Source organism: Salmo salar, chromosome 12 (genome assembly GCF_965601325.2).
Source record: "Salmo salar chromosome 12, fSalSal1, whole genome shotgun sequence".
In the NCBI taxonomy this organism is placed as follows: Eukaryota; Metazoa; Chordata; class Actinopteri; order Salmoniformes; family Salmonidae; genus Salmo; species Salmo salar.
In genome coordinates, this window is record NC_138302.1 from 52,325,168 (window position 1) to 52,342,791 (window position 17,624).

General features: G+C 39.7%; 1 protein-coding gene across 1 annotated transcript; it reads left to right on the top strand.

Annotated features, from left to right (window-relative positions):
- Positions 1–9,647: 9,647 nt before the first annotated feature.
- Positions 9,648–17,424, top strand: LOC106565200 (transmembrane protein 128). The gene is made up of 5 exons (XM_014132059.3): positions 9,648–9,867; positions 13,888–14,020; positions 14,340–14,501; positions 16,856–16,964; positions 17,173–17,424. The coding sequence occupies exons 1-4, from the start codon at positions 9,768–9,770 to the stop codon at positions 16,953–16,955; spliced, it is 495 nt and encodes a 164-aa protein (XP_013987534.1). The 5' UTR covers positions 9,648–9,767; the 3' UTR covers positions 16,956–16,964; positions 17,173–17,424.
- Positions 17,425–17,624: the final 200 nt, after the last annotated feature.

A 17,624-nucleotide genomic window follows, 5' to 3' on the forward strand; every position in this document is an offset into this window, starting at 1 on the left:
TGCTTTAGTGCGGAGGCCCACCTGGACTCACCCCAGGCTAAGACTTAGGCTTTAGTTCAGCAAGATAAACACTGTCTTGTTGCATGCTTTGTTTGTTTAATTGTTTGCATCCTATTACTTGAGCAATAAGAATTTACGAAAATGATTTTCATGTGCCTTAGGGTTGATAGTGGCTGTGGAGGATACTGGCTCTTTCACATTCCAACCCACAGTACGGCTGTGAAACGGTACCTTATCTCTGGGATTGGATGTGGAAGGGGAGGGGTGCACCTGAGGTGAATTTGACTCTCACACGGGACGGGGCTAATGCACATTCCTCGGCACCCAGAACGGGGTTCATTTGGCCGGGTACACAGAAGCGCCATAGAATCAAGACATTGGTGTCAGCCTCAGGTGAGGTTTTAATGCTGTCTGATTTCCACCACTCAAATGAGCAGCCTGTTACCTGCATACACACACTCACTGCACACAAACACCCACGGCCACAGTCACTAGGAGATGCTGGAGGAAATATCCTCAGCTTTATGAAGCTCCTGCTAATCCTTCCGAGTTTAACACTGATCCTCATTCATCGCTGTGCTTACCTGTAATTATATATTGCATACTTTGGGTATTAGCAAAGCTGTTACTCAAGTTTGCAAGTATTAAAATTGTGTTTTCTGGCCTGTATTAGTGTTCAAGCTCACTTTAAAAAAAGTATTTTTCAGTGCAGACCCCACAGAATACTCCAAAGCATAAATGTCATTACACGAATTGTCTTTATTTCACCAAATTTTAACATGGTCATAAAGAGCACATGCTTAACTTCATAATACATATGTTTCCCATCTCAAGAGGTTTGAACTTGTTAAAACATTTCTAGCCATCTATATGGGTAACAGAGTTGACATGTTATGCTCGGCGCGCTCAGTTTTCCACCACAAAACACCAACAAATTTGGAAAAAAAAAGAGAAACATCTCACCTGCTTTTTATACTGTGATCTGACTATTAGATGTTCAATATGTTAAAAAATATATATAAGGAATAGTTTTACTTCAATTCACGTTAGAGGGTTGACATTAAACCTGAGGGACAGATGTAAATGAATCAATAATCACATTAAATAAGTAAAAATCTTCAGAAATGACATTCCCAAAGCAGCAAAATAACTAGGGCTTTCCACTGATGGTGAAAACCAGGGAGAACCTTGGTGTTAAGTGGGTTAAATTATTCCTAGAGGTTGGACAAATATGACCAGACATGCCAAAACAGGGATCTTCAGATAAAACAAATGGTTTAGTTAGAGCATAGATGGGTTATCCAATTGTTAAATAACATTTTTTAAGACAAATCTACACACTTATTTGTCGAAAGAATATAAAAGGCACTATTTGTGGAGCGACCCATAAGACCTCGCATGATATTGGCTTTGGACATTTGAATAATACTGCTTGCTCAAGCTGTCAGTATTGATCCAAGTAATAGTACTGAAACATGATTACAATTCAAATGTTATTTGTCACATACACATGGTTAGCAGATGTTAATGCGAGTGTAGCGAAATGCTTGTGCTTCTAGTTCTGACCGTGCAGTAATATCTAACAAGTAATCTAACATAACAATTTCCCAACAACTACCTTATCCACACAAGTGTAAAGGAATTAATAAGAATATGTACATAAAAATATATGAATGAGTGATGGCCGAACGGCATAGGCAAGATGCGGTAGATGGTATAGAGTACAGTATATACATATGAGATGAGTAATGTAGGGTATGTAAACATTATATAAAGTGGCATTGTTTAAAGTGGCTAGTGATACATTTATTACATCAATTTTTCCATTATTAAAGTGGCTAGAGTTGAGTCAGTATGTTGGCAGCAGCCACTCAATGCTAGTGATGGCTGTTTAACAGTCTGATGGCCTTGAGATAGAAGCTGTTTTTCAGTCTCTCGGTCCCTGCTTGATGCACCTGTACTGACCTCGTCTTCTGGATGATAGCGGGGTGAACCGGCAGTGGCTCGGGTGGTTGTTGTCCTTGATGATCTTTTTGGCCTTCCTGTGACATCGGGTGGTGTAGGTGTCCTGGAGGGCAGGTAGTTTGCCCCCGGTGATGCGTTGTGCAGACCTCACTACCCTCTGGAGAGCCTTACGGTTATGGGCGGAGCAGTTGCCGTACCAGGCGGTGATACAGCCCGACGGGATGCTCTCGATTGTGTTTTTGGTGACAAGACAAATTTCTTCAGCCTCCTGAGGTTGAAGAGGCGCTGCTGCGCCTTCTTCACCACGCTGTCTGTGTGGGTGGACCATTTCAGTTTGTCCGTGATGTGTACGCCGAGGAACTTAAAACTTTCCACCCTCTCCACTACTGTCCCGTCAATGTGGATATGGGGCTGCTCCCTCTGCTGTTTCCTGAAGTCCACGATCATCTCCTTTGTTTTGTTGACATTGAGTGTGAGGTTATTTTCCTGACACCACACTCCGAGGGCCCTCACCTCCTCCCTGTAGGCCGTCTCGCCGTTGTTGGGAATCAAGCCTACCACTGTAGCGTCGTCTGCAAACTTGATGATTGAGTTGGAGGCGTGCATGGCCACGCAGTCGTGGGTGAACAGGGAGTACAGGAGAGGGCTGAAAACGCACCCTTGTGGGGCCCCAGTGTTGAGGATCAGCGGGGTGGAGATATTGTTACCTACCCTCACCACCTGGGGGCAGCCCGTCAGGAAGTCCAGGACCCAGTTTCTCAGGGCGGGGTCGAGACCCAGGTTCTCAAGCTTAATGATGAGTTTGGAGGGTACTATGGTGTTAAATGCTGAGCTGTAATCGATGAACAGCATTCTTACATAGGTATTTGTCTTGTCCAGATGGGTTAGGGCATACAAATAGGTTTGCATGTGATATCGCGACACAGGTTATATATCCAATTTAGTGAACTGGCCACCAGAGGCAGCACCTTCAACCTTTTTAAATATACAAACATATTCATACCATATTCATGAATAGATTTCACTGGGGGTACAAAACCAGTGTGAGGTGCTCAGATGAATTTCAAATGTTCACTTGAATCTCATACTTCTTCGAACGGCAGCTGGCATCTACTGTGCATGTTTAACAAGCTACGCTGTGGTAGTGTCATTATGGGGAAACAACCTGAAAATAACTCGGGTGTGTCACTACCCATAAGCCAATGAGTGATGGACTTACCCAGTAGCACACTATGTTACCAAGAGAGAGAAATGTAAAGTTATTTTGAAAGGCTAAGCAAACAAAAGCAATGCCTGCGTAACAAATGAGTTGCATAACTGACATGGAGAAACAGAAAGACAACAAGCCAGAGACAATAGGGGCTTACCTAAATGAGTATTACAAAATAGCTTGCCATAATTGCCATATTTTAGCTGCTGTCAACATTCACATTTGACTGCAGTCAAGGAAACATGCCAAATTGGAGTAATGTTAACAAAGCAAAAGAACGCACTTAACTGAAAGCCCATATAAATAGTCAAATATAATGTATGTCAACATCAGTTGAGGAAAGTAAAAAAAAATGTTTGATAAGGCATCAAAAAGCATAATTGATTCCCCTGCACTCACAGATACAAATCCCATCTGGGAATTGGACAGTGTAGCTTTCAATGGAGATTCTCCATTGAGCATGCTTTTTAGCCCAGCACTAACTTTAGGCTTAATCTGAATGGGTATGCCTATAGCCTACATTTCACAATATGACATTGAAAAGTATGTTAAGAAAAGTATTTAAAAGACAGACTGCAGAGGTGATGAATCCAAGTGTGGAGAAAAACCTGCTCATCGAACACTTAATTGTGAAATACAGTACTATATTCTCAGTGGCAGGGCTGCAGTGCAGTGTAGAATTCAGGCCAAGTAGCCTGTATGTAAAAGTGTATTTTTTTAACCTGGCAAGTCAGTTAAGAACAAATTCTTATTCACAATGACAGCCTAGGAACAGGGGTTTAACTGCCTTGTTCAGGGGCAGAACAACAGATTTTTACCTTGTCAGCTCTGGGATTCGATCTAGCAGCCTTTCGGTTACTGGCCCAGCGCTCTAACCACTAGACTACCTGCCGCCCCAAAATACGTAACAGATAAGCTTCCATACCTGCCACTGAGAATATATTACTGTATTTCCCAATTAAGTGTTCGATGAGCAGGTTTTTCTCCACACTTGGATTCATCACCTTAGGTAGCCATTTCTGCAGTCTGTCTTTTAAGTACTTTTCTTAACATACTTTTCAATGTCATATTGTGAAATGTAGGCTATAGGCATACCCATTCAGATTAAGCCTAAAGTTAGTGCTGGGCTAAAAAGCATGCTTAATGGAAAATCTCCATTGAAAGCTTTTTAGTCCAGGACGAGGCTTCATCTTTGGCCTGGAAACTAGCCCTTAATAAACCAAGCTTAATTGTTTTACATCATTCCAATTTGGATTTGAGACTGGATCTTTAGGTACCCTCTCAGCAAGCAAATGTAAAAATACTTTTTTTTATTTTGATGAACCATGTTGGTCTGTGATTTGTGCATTTTTTTAAGTAAAAAGTTAAAGAAAATAATAATAATAATCATTTTAGCTAACCCTTTTCCTAACCTGCTACTTTCAATCTCCTAACCTGCTGCGTAAGTTATTCTAACCTGTTACGATTCCGGTAGAATCAGAGGACTCAAAAAATACTGTGTTGAAAAGTTTAGGGAGGAAGTGGGTAAAATTGACTGGTCACCTGTGCTAGATAGTGTAGGGGAAGACAGTGCCTGGGAAGTCTTTAAATGTAGATTCCTTGATGTGGTGAATGTGATGGCTCCCATTAGACGGTTCTGGGTAAAGCAGAGATCTAGCCCTTGGTTTAATCATGAGATTCTAGAATCTATCCAAGCAAGGAATAAGGCCTTTAAAAATTGAACAACTCTCAAGAGCAGCATGATTTTGTCCTATATAAACGTCACAGAAATGAAGCACAGAGCAGGATGGATGAAGCTAAGAGGGGTTACTTTGCTGAGAACAAAAATGACCCTAAAAAGCTTTGGAAATCATTTAAGGAACTAGGCTGTAGTAGTACTTCCAAAAACAAACTAAACAGTATTGGACTGAACATCAAGGGGGAGATGGTATATGAAAAAGCAGAGGTTGCTAATGTATTCAACTCTTTTTTTTACTTCTGTTGCCAGCAAGCTGGTTAGCAAACTGGTGGGCACCAGTTTTGGTCTGTGTGGAAGCAACCAAGTCAATAAGTATTATGTAAAGTTAGGGGTTCAGCCAAACTCTTTCTTTTGCAAAGGTAGAAACAGCCAAAATAGTCAGTATGCTGGCAGAGCTTAAATGCTCCAAAGACACAGGCCTGGATAATATTCCTGCAAGGTTTCTTATAGATTCTGCTGAGCAAATTGGCCCTTGTATTACTTATATTGTTAATCTCTCTCTTGAACAAGGTACCTTTCCCAGGGACATGAAATAAGCTAAAGTTATACCTCTGTATAAGAAGGGGATAAAGTCTGACCCTGGGAATTATAGGCCTGTATCTATCCTCTGTGTAACATCAAAGATCCTGGAGAGAGTTGTACATGAGCAAATGTATGAATATGTTAACAAACAGGGTCTAATGTATGATTTTCAGTCGGGGTTTAGAAAAACATACTCCACTGATTCATGTCTACTTTACATGACTGACTTCATCAGGAAAGAGATTGATGAGGGAAATATGTGTGGAATGGTCCTGCTTGACCTACAGAAGGCCTTTGATACAGTTAAGCACTGTCTCCTAATGTCCAAACTGGAGGCACTGGGGTTAAGCAGTATCCCTCTAGGCTGGGTAAAGTCCTATTTATCAGGAAGGGATCAAGTAGTAGAGGTTAATGGTTCACTGTCTCAGGCAAAACCAAAGAGTTGTGGCGTTCCGTAGGGGAGCGTGCTTGGGCCTCTGCTGTTTTTATTGTATATTAATGATATGAAAGATGCTTGTTCTTGCCGTCTTTTTCTTTATACAGATGACTCTACACTTTTGGTGTCTCACAAAAGTAAAACTATGTTGGAGAGCATACTTAGCACAGAGCTTACTAACATTAGCAAATGGCTTGGAGATAATAAGCTATCTCTGCACTTAGGGAAAACTGAAGCAGTTATTTTTTGGATCCAGACCTAAATTCTGTAGGTCGTCTGAAATCAGAGTGGAGTTAGGGGATGAGGTGCTGACTACTAAAACCTCTGTTAGCTACCTGGGATGCATCCTTGATGGAAGCTTAGGAGGTGTGAGCATGGCCAATAAAGTGCTAGGGAAGGTTAATGCCAGGACTAAGTTTTTGGCTAGAATGTCCAAGCTGCTTGATAAGGACTCCATGAAAGTGCTAGCTACTGCCCACATTCAATGCCATTTTGACTATGCTAGTACTTCCTGGTTTGGGGGCTTATCTAAATTTATGAAGGGGAAGCTCCAGATAGCCCAGAATAAGCTGATCAGGGTAGTATTGAAGGTGAATCCACGTACTCACATAGGCAGGAGCTGCTTTCAGGAACTAAACTGGCTGCCTGTTGAGGCTTGGGTGTCCCAGATTAGACTAGGTTTGGTTTACAGGAGTATTTATGGTCCTGCACCCAGATATCAAAGTGAAAGAGTTGCCTCTGCCCATAAAAACAACGTCCTCTCTGGGAAGCTTTAAAAATAAAGTAAAAATATGTTTGATGTCTTCTGTGCCCATATGAATAACCCCTATGATGTAACTGGAATGATGAGATACAGTTGAAGTCGGAAGTTTACATACAGTTAGGTTGAAGTCATTAAAACTCGTTTTTCAACCACTCCACAAATTTCTTGTTAACAAACTATAGTTTTGGCAAGTCAGGTATGGACATCTACTTTGTGCATGACACAGATATTTTTTCAACAATTGTTTACAGACAGATTATTTCACTTATAATTCACTATATCACAATTCCAGTGGGTCAGAAGTTTACATACACTAAATTGACTGTGCCTTTAAACAGCTTGGAAAATTCCAGAAAATGATGTCATGGTTTTAGAAGCTTCTGATAGGCTTATGGACATCATTTGAGTCAATTGGAGGTGTACCTGTGGATGTATTTCAAGGCCTACCAAACTCAGTGCATCTTTGCTTGACATCATGGGAAAATCTAAAGAAATCAGCCAAGACCTCAGAAAAAAAATTGTAGACCTCTGGTTCATCCTTGGGAGCAATTTCCAAATGCCTGAAGGTACCACGTTCATCTGTACAAACAATAGTACGCAAGTATAAACACCATGGGACCACGCAGCCATCATACCGCTCAGGAAGGAGACGTGTTCGTGTCTCCTACAGATTAACGTACTTTGGTGCGAAAAGTGCAAATCAATCTCAGAACAACAGCAAAGGACCTTGTGAAGATGCTGGAGGAAACGGGTACAAAAGTATCTATATCCACAGTAAAACGAGTCCTATATTGACATAACCTGAAAGGCCGCTCAGCAAGGAAGAAGCCACTGCTCCAAAACCGCCATAAATGATGAAACAAAAATAGAACTGTTTGGCCATAATGACCATCGTTATGTTTGGAGGAAAAAGGGGGAGGCTTGCAAGCCGAAGAACACCATCCCAACCGTGAAGCACGGGGGTGGCAGCATCATGTTGTGGGGGTGCTTTGCTGCAAGAGGGACTGGTGCACTTCACAAAATAGATGGCACCATGAGGGAGGAAAATTATGTGGATATATTGAAGCAGCATCTCAAGACATCAGTCAGGAAGTTAAAGCTTGGTTGCAAATGGGTCTTCCAAATGGACAATGACCCCAAGCATACTTCCAAAGTTGTGGCAAAATATCTTAAGGACAACAAAGTCAAGGTATTGGAGTGGCCATCACAAAGCCCTGACCTCAATCCTATAGAAAATTTGTTGGCAGAACTGAAAAAGCATGTGCAAGCAAGGAGGCCTACAAACCTGACTCAGTTAGACCAGCTTTGTCAGGAGGAATGGGCCAAAATTCACCCAACTTATTGTGGGAAGCTTGTGGAAGGCTACCCGAAACATTTGACCCAAGTAAAACAGTTTAAAGGCAATGCTACCAAATACTAATTGAGTGTATGTAAACTTCTGACCCACTGGGAATGTGATGAAAGAAATAAAGCTGAAATAAATAATTCTCTCTACTATTATTCTGACATTTCAAATTCTTAGAATAAAGTGGTGATCCTAACTGACCTAAAACAGGGAATTTTTACTAGGATTAAATGTCAGGAATTGTGAAAAACTGAGTTTAAATGTATTTGGCTAAGCTGTATGTAAACTTCCGACTTCAACTGTAGATGTTCTTCTTCTCTGTTTTTGTATTATTTCACGGCCATACTGTGTTCCAGCTTGTCTAGCCATATTGTCTCGAGGACCACAATGGAAATAAGTCCCAGACTTTGTGTGTTATCCTCAATGATTTTATTCATGTGCATGTATGGCTTTTTTAAGTTTTATGTGTGCTTGTTTTTTTAAAACGGGCGAATTAATAAACTAAACTAAACTAAAAAAGAGAAATGTAACTACAACATTTCACATCATGCCAACCACGCAAACTAGTCTGCGCTACAGTCTGCCAAAAAGCTAGTTATCTTAGTTATCTTTCTGCTTACCAGCTCTAACGAAAATGCAAGGATGGTATATTGTTTTGCTCCAGGCTGAAACCATATCTCTTCAGCGGGAAGGTGCTCATTTTATTGTTTTCAAACGATGTCCAGAGAAAACTTTGGGTCCATCTGATAAGGTGTAAGCTTAGCATGTCCGCTATACATCAAAGGCTTGAGGTGTAGTTTTATTTAACGTTTTACTTGTTTTGATTACATAAATGCTTCAAAATTCACAAAGAGTCACGTTAGCTGATGAGATATTATAGAACAAAATGTATAAGATCTCTCTGTGTTGACCACAGACCTCATTTCAGTGTTAATCCCCAAGAAACATTCATTTCCTCCTAAACTTTGGCCAAGGATCCATGGCAGTGTTAGCCTTTGTCAGTGCCTACAAAAAGACACCGTTACTATTGCTTTCTATAACTATGATGTGGTTGGTTGATACTTAAAACCAGTGGTGGAAAAAGTACTAAAATGTCATACTTGAGTAAAAGTAATGATACTTTAATAGAAAATGACAAGTAAAAGTCACCCAGTAAAATCCTACTTGAGTAAAAGTCTAAATGTATTTGGTTTTACATATACTTAAGTATCAAAAGTAAATGTAATTGCTAAAATATACTTAAGTTTCAAAAGTAAAACTATAAATCATTTTAAATTCCTTATATTAAGCAAACAAGACGGCACCATTTTCTTGTTTTTTATTTATTCACGGATAACCAGGGGCATGCTCCAACACTCAGACATCCTTTACTAACAAAGCATGTGTTTAGTGAGTGCCAGATCAGAGAGAGTAGGGATGACCAGGGATGTTCTCTTGGTGTCATGGAAAATGTATGGAGTAAAAAGTATATCATTCTCTTTAGGAATGTAGTGAAGTAAAAGTTGTAAAAAAATATAAATAGTAAAGTACAGATAGCCAAAAATAGTAGTAAATAGTACTTTCAATTATTTTTACATAAGTACTTCACACCACTGCTTAAAACACCTTTCCAGGCATTGTAAAATGTGGCATGCTTCAGGAAAACCTGGGCGAAGGAACGCGCCTATATTCTTTGATTTACCCCCTGCTACGACTGTCGCATTAAAAAAACGTCACCAGCAAACCTGGGAACAGGAAGCGTTAGCCAAAGCTAGCCAGTCAGACAAGACAAACAGCCTGATATCAAACATGCTTGCTGGTAGTGAGTTCGTAAATCTACGAAATAGATTCAAGAAAGATGCTGAACTTCTTATGCAAGGGGTTTCAGCAGGTGACCGCAACGAAAAGAGTAAGTAAAGTTAACTGTTAGCCATTAAAATACCCTCGTAGCTAACGTTAGCAGCTAGCACAGACGACAGTTTCAAGAGGTAACAAACCAATGAATGAGTCGTAAATAACTTATTTGGACTATGTCGTTGCCTATCATATTCAACTTCCCTATTTCCAATTGCTATTACACCGAGGAGGTGTGGAATATGGCCAAAATACCACGGCCAATGGCTGTTCTTAGAACATAACCCTTAGCCGTGGTATATTGACCATATAACGTTACCACAAACCCCTGAGTTGCCTTATTGCTATTATAAACTGCTTCACAATGTAATTAAAACAGTAAAAAAATAAGTCATTCCCGTGGGCTGCTGTTATGTACCAGATGTTAAGACTACAAACCGTTATAAATGGCCAGATGTTAAGACTACTGTTATAAATGGCCTATTTGCGAGATTGACTTATGTTGCATATGTTACTGACTAAAATCTGTGTTTATAATTGCAATTAAACTTTGCCATGGTTTGCTGAGCTATATGCAGGTAACATATAGCCCCTGGTAGGCCAACATCTAATTTCAGGGAAATTTCAATTTAATGAATTAAACATGGCCATTAATAATTGCATAATAACACAAACACAAACTGAGTAATAGGCTATTTATTAAATCTGTTTGCCAGCTCCAGGTAGGCTACACAAGTGGCACAAATTGACTTGCAATGGCTCCAGTGATATCGTCATTTCAATATATTTATTTTATCAAATGGTAGGCTACAGTAGCCTGCTATGGCATACAAATTAATAGCCTACTGGATGGCCAACAGATGCAAATGTATCCTATCATTCTCCACATTTAATGTCATTTTCATTGTGGACTTTTCCCCCGTAACAGAAGCATGCTAGGCAGTTCCATAACTTCCATTTAAAATATGCACTCACGCAGCACTCCGGACCCTAGAACTGAGCATGAGTAAAAACCCTTCGCTTGATACTGTTATCCATAAGAAAAGTTGACATCAGAATGCAATTTACTTTAAACCACCTCTGAGAGAATTTATCTAAAGAGCTCTAGTGCAACTAAAGTTGTTTTCCAATGCTTTGTCGCCATTATATCAGTTCTAGTGCGTTAATATGTTTTATAGAAAAAGGATGTCTCCATAATTACCAATATAAATAGCCTACTTACAACTGGTAAAACATGTGGATGTGCTGCCTCTGCTGCAGCACGCTCTCAACCAGTGCTCTCAATGCTCACACACCTCTCCAGCCCTCCCCACAATTAGCTCACTGACTCATAGCAGCAGCAGGTAACAGTGAAATATATATTTTTTTAATTAAGAGAAGTGCCATGGTGGCCTCCGTCCAATTTAGAAGTAGGCCAAAAACCCAATACATTTTCACCCGCTACATCGTTTTCAAAGTAGCCCAATTTCAGGAAAACCACAAACATGGCAACCTAAAATTGCAGGCCAATGACCACTCAAAACCCACCCACAAAGCATAAAAACTAGACCAAACTTTTTGAGAGCAGTTGACACATTTATCCAATAGGTGTCTCCAAAATGACAATCTAAATACAACTGATACATTTGCTTTACCCTGTTATCTGCATTTCTTCCTTTGTTATTTGTTCATCACACCAAATGATTTAATCTGAACTATACTTTAGAAGTGATTGATAAAGACTTTTTTTTCTTTCAGAAAACATTGTGAAATTGGGTTATTCAGAATAATTTTTATGGATATATTGAAAAAAAATGTCAATAGAAAAACAGGTCAAACTAAACTAAATGCAGTAGTTGCGTTCTTTCCAGCTTCAATTTGAAGTGATTGTTAGCTGTGTAGTTGGCTAGCTAGCAAAGGGGGAAGAGCCTCCGTAGTGGGGGTTGGAACCAGCTACGGGAACAGAACAGAAAACCGGAAAATAACAATTTGAGGAACTGAATTGGGAATGAAAGTGATCTCTAGTGTTCTGCAACAGAACCATTATTTTAAAAGCATGATAATAGGTTAATAACGTTATTTTACATTCCAAGCATTTTTTTGGAGTCCCTACAAAAAAATGCCATCAAAGCGCATATGCAAAGCACCCACTCTGTCACTCAGATATTTCTCCTTCTATTGTTTGCCTGCCAGCTAGTTTCTATGCTAGTTAAGGATGCTAAAGTTATGACATTTCACATTGGATTTATTAACAACCAAAAGGTAAGATGTGTTTTAAATTCTGTTTCTAGCTCTGGTCCAGGGGCGTTGAGCTAGCCTTGGCATTGAGACAACTCTTGGATGTTCAAAGTTCCTCCATATTAACCGCTTGTCCTTAGCTAGCTAGGAATCTAGTTGGCATATAATTATGTCATTCGTTGAAGTAATGATAGGCCTACTAATACCCTAAACACATAATGCATCTCATATTATGATGCCAAGCCTCCTCCATGTCCACCCCCTATCTTGCTCTTTCCCCACCCTGCAAAATTTCAGTTGCATCTCGCACACTACACTTGTCTGTTCATCAAGCATGTAAACAACTAGTTTGCCTGGTCCATAGAAAGCTGCTCTATCTGCATTGATTGATTGGTGGAGTAAATTAATGAGTTAAATGTAAAAACTGTCGATTTCATAAGTTTAAAAAAGGAATGGAAAGGAACGATATAAACCGGTACTTTTCTGTTTCGAACCAGTTCAGACCTTTATTATGCTGGTCGGGATAGTGGTTCGAAACGATTGGAAAATAATTTTGGTTCCAACCCCTGCTCCATAGCAACCATTTTTGTTTTCCATAGCAACCTGCCAATCAAATGAACAACCTGTAAACCTTGGCTGGAAACAATGCTAATCGAACGAATGACCAGACAGCTTGGGTAGCAACCTCGGGACTATATCTTCGTGGAAGGATGAAATCGTATGAATTCATTCATCAAAATAATGTTTTTAATGTTTCTAACGGTTGTATTTGTCTCGAATAGGCTTGCAAACATTTTTTTTGCAAGCCTAAAAAGGATTTTGGGAAACCAGGGAATTTATTGAAAGTTCCCAGAATTTTGCAACCCTAGTCTCAAACCTAACACGGCCCAATATATCCTCCAAACCACGGCTTTAGGTATTATCACTTAAATATAGCCAACATTGTAGGCAGATTTGACAACAGAGGGAACAATTGTCTTATCTTCAGGACCAAACTGGGCAACATGCCACTGATTCTTGATTGTTTTGACTGTGCAAATGCTGTGTCAGCACTGCAGCAACATGATAGTTTCAGACTATACTTCTGGACTGTATTCAAGACTCAGCCCAGTGCTTGCGTAAGCTGATATGCATCAAAAGAAACAGCAGACCCAACATTGGCTGGCTGGATGGTCCAGTATATGGTATTTTTTTACGCATGGCGATATTTTGTGCCACATTATTCATGTGAAATATTCCCTTATTTTTTATACAATTAAATTACCTTTGAAGTTGCTATTTGAACTGTCGAGTATGAGACAGTGGCATCTTGGTGGGCCAGATTTTCAACTAGAGGAGATTTTTGTTCCAATGCCAGTGCACTGGGTTCATACCTGAGGACAGACCTCGCAGCCTGTCCACTTCACCAGCCAACTCCTGTCTCTGATACTTTTAATCAACTGCTAAATTATAGGGATTAATAGGCTTTCCAAAAAATTATCTTATCGCCTACTGCCCCGCGTGCTATCTGTTTCATCTTGAAATGTCTTGAACCTTTAAAAGGTGCGGATTGGGCACCTTCTGTTCTCATATTCTGTTGTAAATACAATCTGTTTTTATAACCCCTTGGCAGACTGACAATATTCAGCATTAAACTCAATGATGCAGAATAGTAGGCTGTAGCCTAGGCTATCATCATGCATAGGCCTAGCCAGATTGTGTAGCACCCTTCAACAAATCTCTAAACACTAAACTGTGAGCGCAATTACACATGATCACTGTAGGCCTTTGCTGTTTCTTTTGAGAAATTAACTGAATAAGTGATGATCTAGGCCTACTTCGTTACCAGTGACCATGGCATTTTGTCTCAAACCTGCAGGTCAAGAAGAGAAAGATGCCAAACCACTCTCTCGGATCAACCGCCATTCCGTCTTCTGGATTGTGTCATCTGTTGGGTTGACGTATTATTTCGACTTCCTCCGGGTCCTCATGGAGAATGAGGATATCAAAAGGTGTTGTATTGATGAAAAAATATTTTGTCTGCAAACCAATCCAGCTAGTTTGAAAAGATGAGGAATTGTGTGTGTAGGTCTTTGCAGTAGGTCATCTGTGATTAGTAGGCTAATCAAATGGGTTGTTAGCCTGGATCCAGACTTGAGAATTGGCCAATGTAATTGGAAAAGTCCCAAATATTGTGCTTATTTGCTCTTTTTTGGTTAGGCTCATTTTATTCATGCAGGATTATCTGAATACTCAGTGTACTCATTTATGACGACTGCATTTCCTGAAGTTCCTGTAATGTATTTGCTGCTTTGGGGTTTTGTTTTCCAGCTGGTGGTTCAATCTTGGTGTGATACTGCTGGGAATATGCCTATCTTTGGCCACATTTTGCATCGTATACCTGGAGGGGTTCAAGGGCATAAAGGACTACGACCAGGAGTACCCTGCTATTGCCCCTATTACCACAGCAGCCTTCATTGCAGCATCATGCAGGTAATACTATTTCAATTACATTGTACATCCTCAAAACTGACATGGGATGTGTTAACATAAAGTATGTTTTTTTCTTCCTCTTGCCGACATTAACTTACGCCTCTTGTAGAAGTGCAAGGTGCTTTATGTTACGAATTTCATTAATTCAAGCATAGAATATTAACTGTCAAACATAAATTTGTATAATTGTTACTCTCTTGTGGCTGGGTTTTGCAGAGAGAAATAACATATTACTTTAGCTACAAAGGCTGTAGGAAACCCATCACTTAACTTTGCAAAAAGTAACACGTGTTTACAAAAAAGACAGATTAATTTCTTATTTGCTTACTTTAATCCATTGTTCATCCTCAACAGTGGATTAAAGTGAGAAAATAATAAATGAATCTGTCTTTTTTGTTGAGTTCTCCAACTCGTCTTTGCCTCGAATTAGTCCTTTTGGAAGTTTTTCCTTGGGTAAGCCCTTTTTGTTGGATTTTTGTCATTGCTGTCGAGCACCCCTCCTTAGTTTTCTTTGTTTGCTGTAGCACGGCAGCCTTCCTGAAATCTTCACAAAAAGTACCTTAATATTCCTTAAAGCATACCCTGTTACTGATATACAGTGCCTTGCAAAAGTATTCATCCCGCTTGGCATTTTTCCTATTTTGTTGCATTACAACCTGTAATTTAAATGGATTTTTATTTGGATTTCATGTAATGGACATACACAAAATAGTCAAAATTGGTGAAGTGAAAGGGAAAAAAATCACTTGTTTCAAAAAAGAAAAAACTTAAAAGTGGTGTGTGCATATGTATTCACTCCCTTTTGCTATGAAGCCCCTAAATAAGATCTGGTGCAACCAAAGTCATAATTAGTCCACCTGTGTGCAATCTCAGTGGCACATGATCTGTCACATGATATCAGTATATATACACCTGTTCTGAAAGGCCCCCAGAGTCTGCAACACCAATTAACAAGGGACACCACCAAGCAAGCGACACCATGAAGACCAAGGAGCTCCCCAAACAGGTCAGGGACAAAGTTGTGGAGAAGTACAGATCAGGTTTGGGTTATTAAAAAAATATCAGAAACTTTGATCATCCCACGGAGCACCATTAAATCCATTATAAAAAAATTGAAAGAATATGGCACCACAACAAACCTGCCAAGAGAGGGATGCCCACCAACAATCATGGACCAGGCAAGGAGGGCATTAATCAGAGAGGCAACAAAGAGACCAAAGATAATCCTGAAGGAGCTGCAAAGCTCCACAGCGGAGATTGGAGTATCTGTCCATAGGACCACTTTAAGCCGTACACTCCACAGAGCAGGGCTTTACGGAAGAGTGGCCAGAAAAAAACCATTGCTTAAAAAAGAAAATAAGAAAAGACGTTGGGGTTTGCCAAAAGGCATGTGGGAGACTCCCCAAACATATGGATGAAGGTACTCTGGTCAGATGAGACTAAAATTGAGCTTTTTGGCCATCAAGGAAAAGGCTATCTCCGGCACAAACCCAACGCCTCTCATCACCCCCAAGAACCTCATCCCCACAATGAAGCATGGTGGTGGCAGCATCATGCTGTGGGGATGTTTTTCCATCAGCAGGGACTGGGAAACTGGTCAGAATTGAAGGAATGATGGATGGCGCTAAATACTGAGAAATTATTGAGGGAAACCTGTTTCAGTCTTCCAGAGATTTGAAACTGGGACGGAGGTTCACCTTCCAGCAGGACAATGACCCTAAGCATACTGCTAAAGCAACACTTGAGTGGTTTAAGGGGAAACATTTGGAATGGCCAAGTCAAAGCCCAGACTTCAATCCAATTGAGAATCTGTGGTATGACTTAAAGATTGCTGTACACCATCGGAACCCATCCAACTGGAAGGAGCTGGAGCTGTTTTGCCTTGAAGATTTGGCAGAAAATCCCAGTGGCTAGATGTGCCAAGCTTATAGAGACATACCCCAAGAGACTTGCAGCTGTAATTTCTACAAAAGGTGGCTCTACAAAGTATTGACTTTTGGGGGGGTGAATAGTTATGCACGCTCAAGTTCTGTTTTTTTTTGTGTTATTTCTTGTTTGTTTCAGAAGAAAACATATTTTGCATCATAAAGTGGTAGGCATGTTGTGTAAATCAAATGATACAAACCCCCCCCAAAAAAATAATTTTAATTCCAGGTTGTATGGCAACAAAATAGAAAAAATGCCAAGGGGGGTGAATACTTTCGCAAGCCACTGTATGTGAATGGATACAAATGGCATAGCTTGCTAGCTACATAATGCTTTTGGTTAGTAAGTTCTTAGCCTATTTTACAATATCTCCAAAGGTGATCAGAATGATTTTGGTCAAGGACATTTTTTTTATTTCTTCTCCCCAGTTTAAATATAGCACTGTGGCCTGTGTGGTCGTTCCTCACCCCCATCCTCCTGTTTACCCAGTTCATGGGAGGTGTTATGCTCATATCCATGCTTGGGTGAGATGTTAAGGTAAGATGGCAAAATGTAAATGAAGATGGTCTTATTAATCAACAATATAGATTGTGTAAGAATCGGTATTGTAAACTGTATTGTTAATATTTGTTCCATCCAATACTTCTCCCTCCATTTCAAAATGATATCATTGTATTGCATAACTACCAATAATAGATAACTAAGTACGTACTGCTGAGTGCAATTATTTTTGTTTCATTTACAGTACTAAAGCCTCAACAATGACGACAGTTTGACTTTCGTGTTAAATTGATAATGTTCAGGAAAGTTTTTTTTTTTTACGTGAATATATTATATTTGATAAATTACCAAAGCTTTTTAAGTGCTTTAATCGTTTTTGTATATGTTTTTGAATGACATGTGTATTTGTGAGTCACAAAGCCATTGTGCTATTAACAGTTTAAATGTGTGCTTACATTCTGTAAAATCTGCTAAATAAATAATAGTTTGTAGCTAATGTCAACCTTGTTTTCCTGTATTGTTGGCAAAAAGCCTAACTGTCAGAATTGATATTGATATGAACTTGAGTGTCTATATTTATTTAATACTGTATGTGGGACTAATAGGTCATTTAAGTTAACAAAATTATTCCAGTCATTGGGTCACAAATAATCCTCAAGGTTTTTGTTGCATCAAGATGAGCTATACTGTAGTTGT

Coding starts and splice junctions, on each gene's coding strand:
- LOC106565200 (XM_014132059.3), top strand. CDS start 9,768: ATGCTTGCTGGTAGTGAGTTCGTAAATCTACGAAATAGATTCAAGAAA. Junction 9,868..13,887: donor AGGTGACCGCAACGAAAAGA/GTAAGTAAAGTT, acceptor TCAAACCTGCAG/GTCAAGAAGAGAAAGATGCC. Junction 14,502..16,855: donor TTCATTGCAGCATCATGCAG/GTAATACTATTT, acceptor TCTTCTCCCCAG/TTTAAATATAGCACTGTGGC.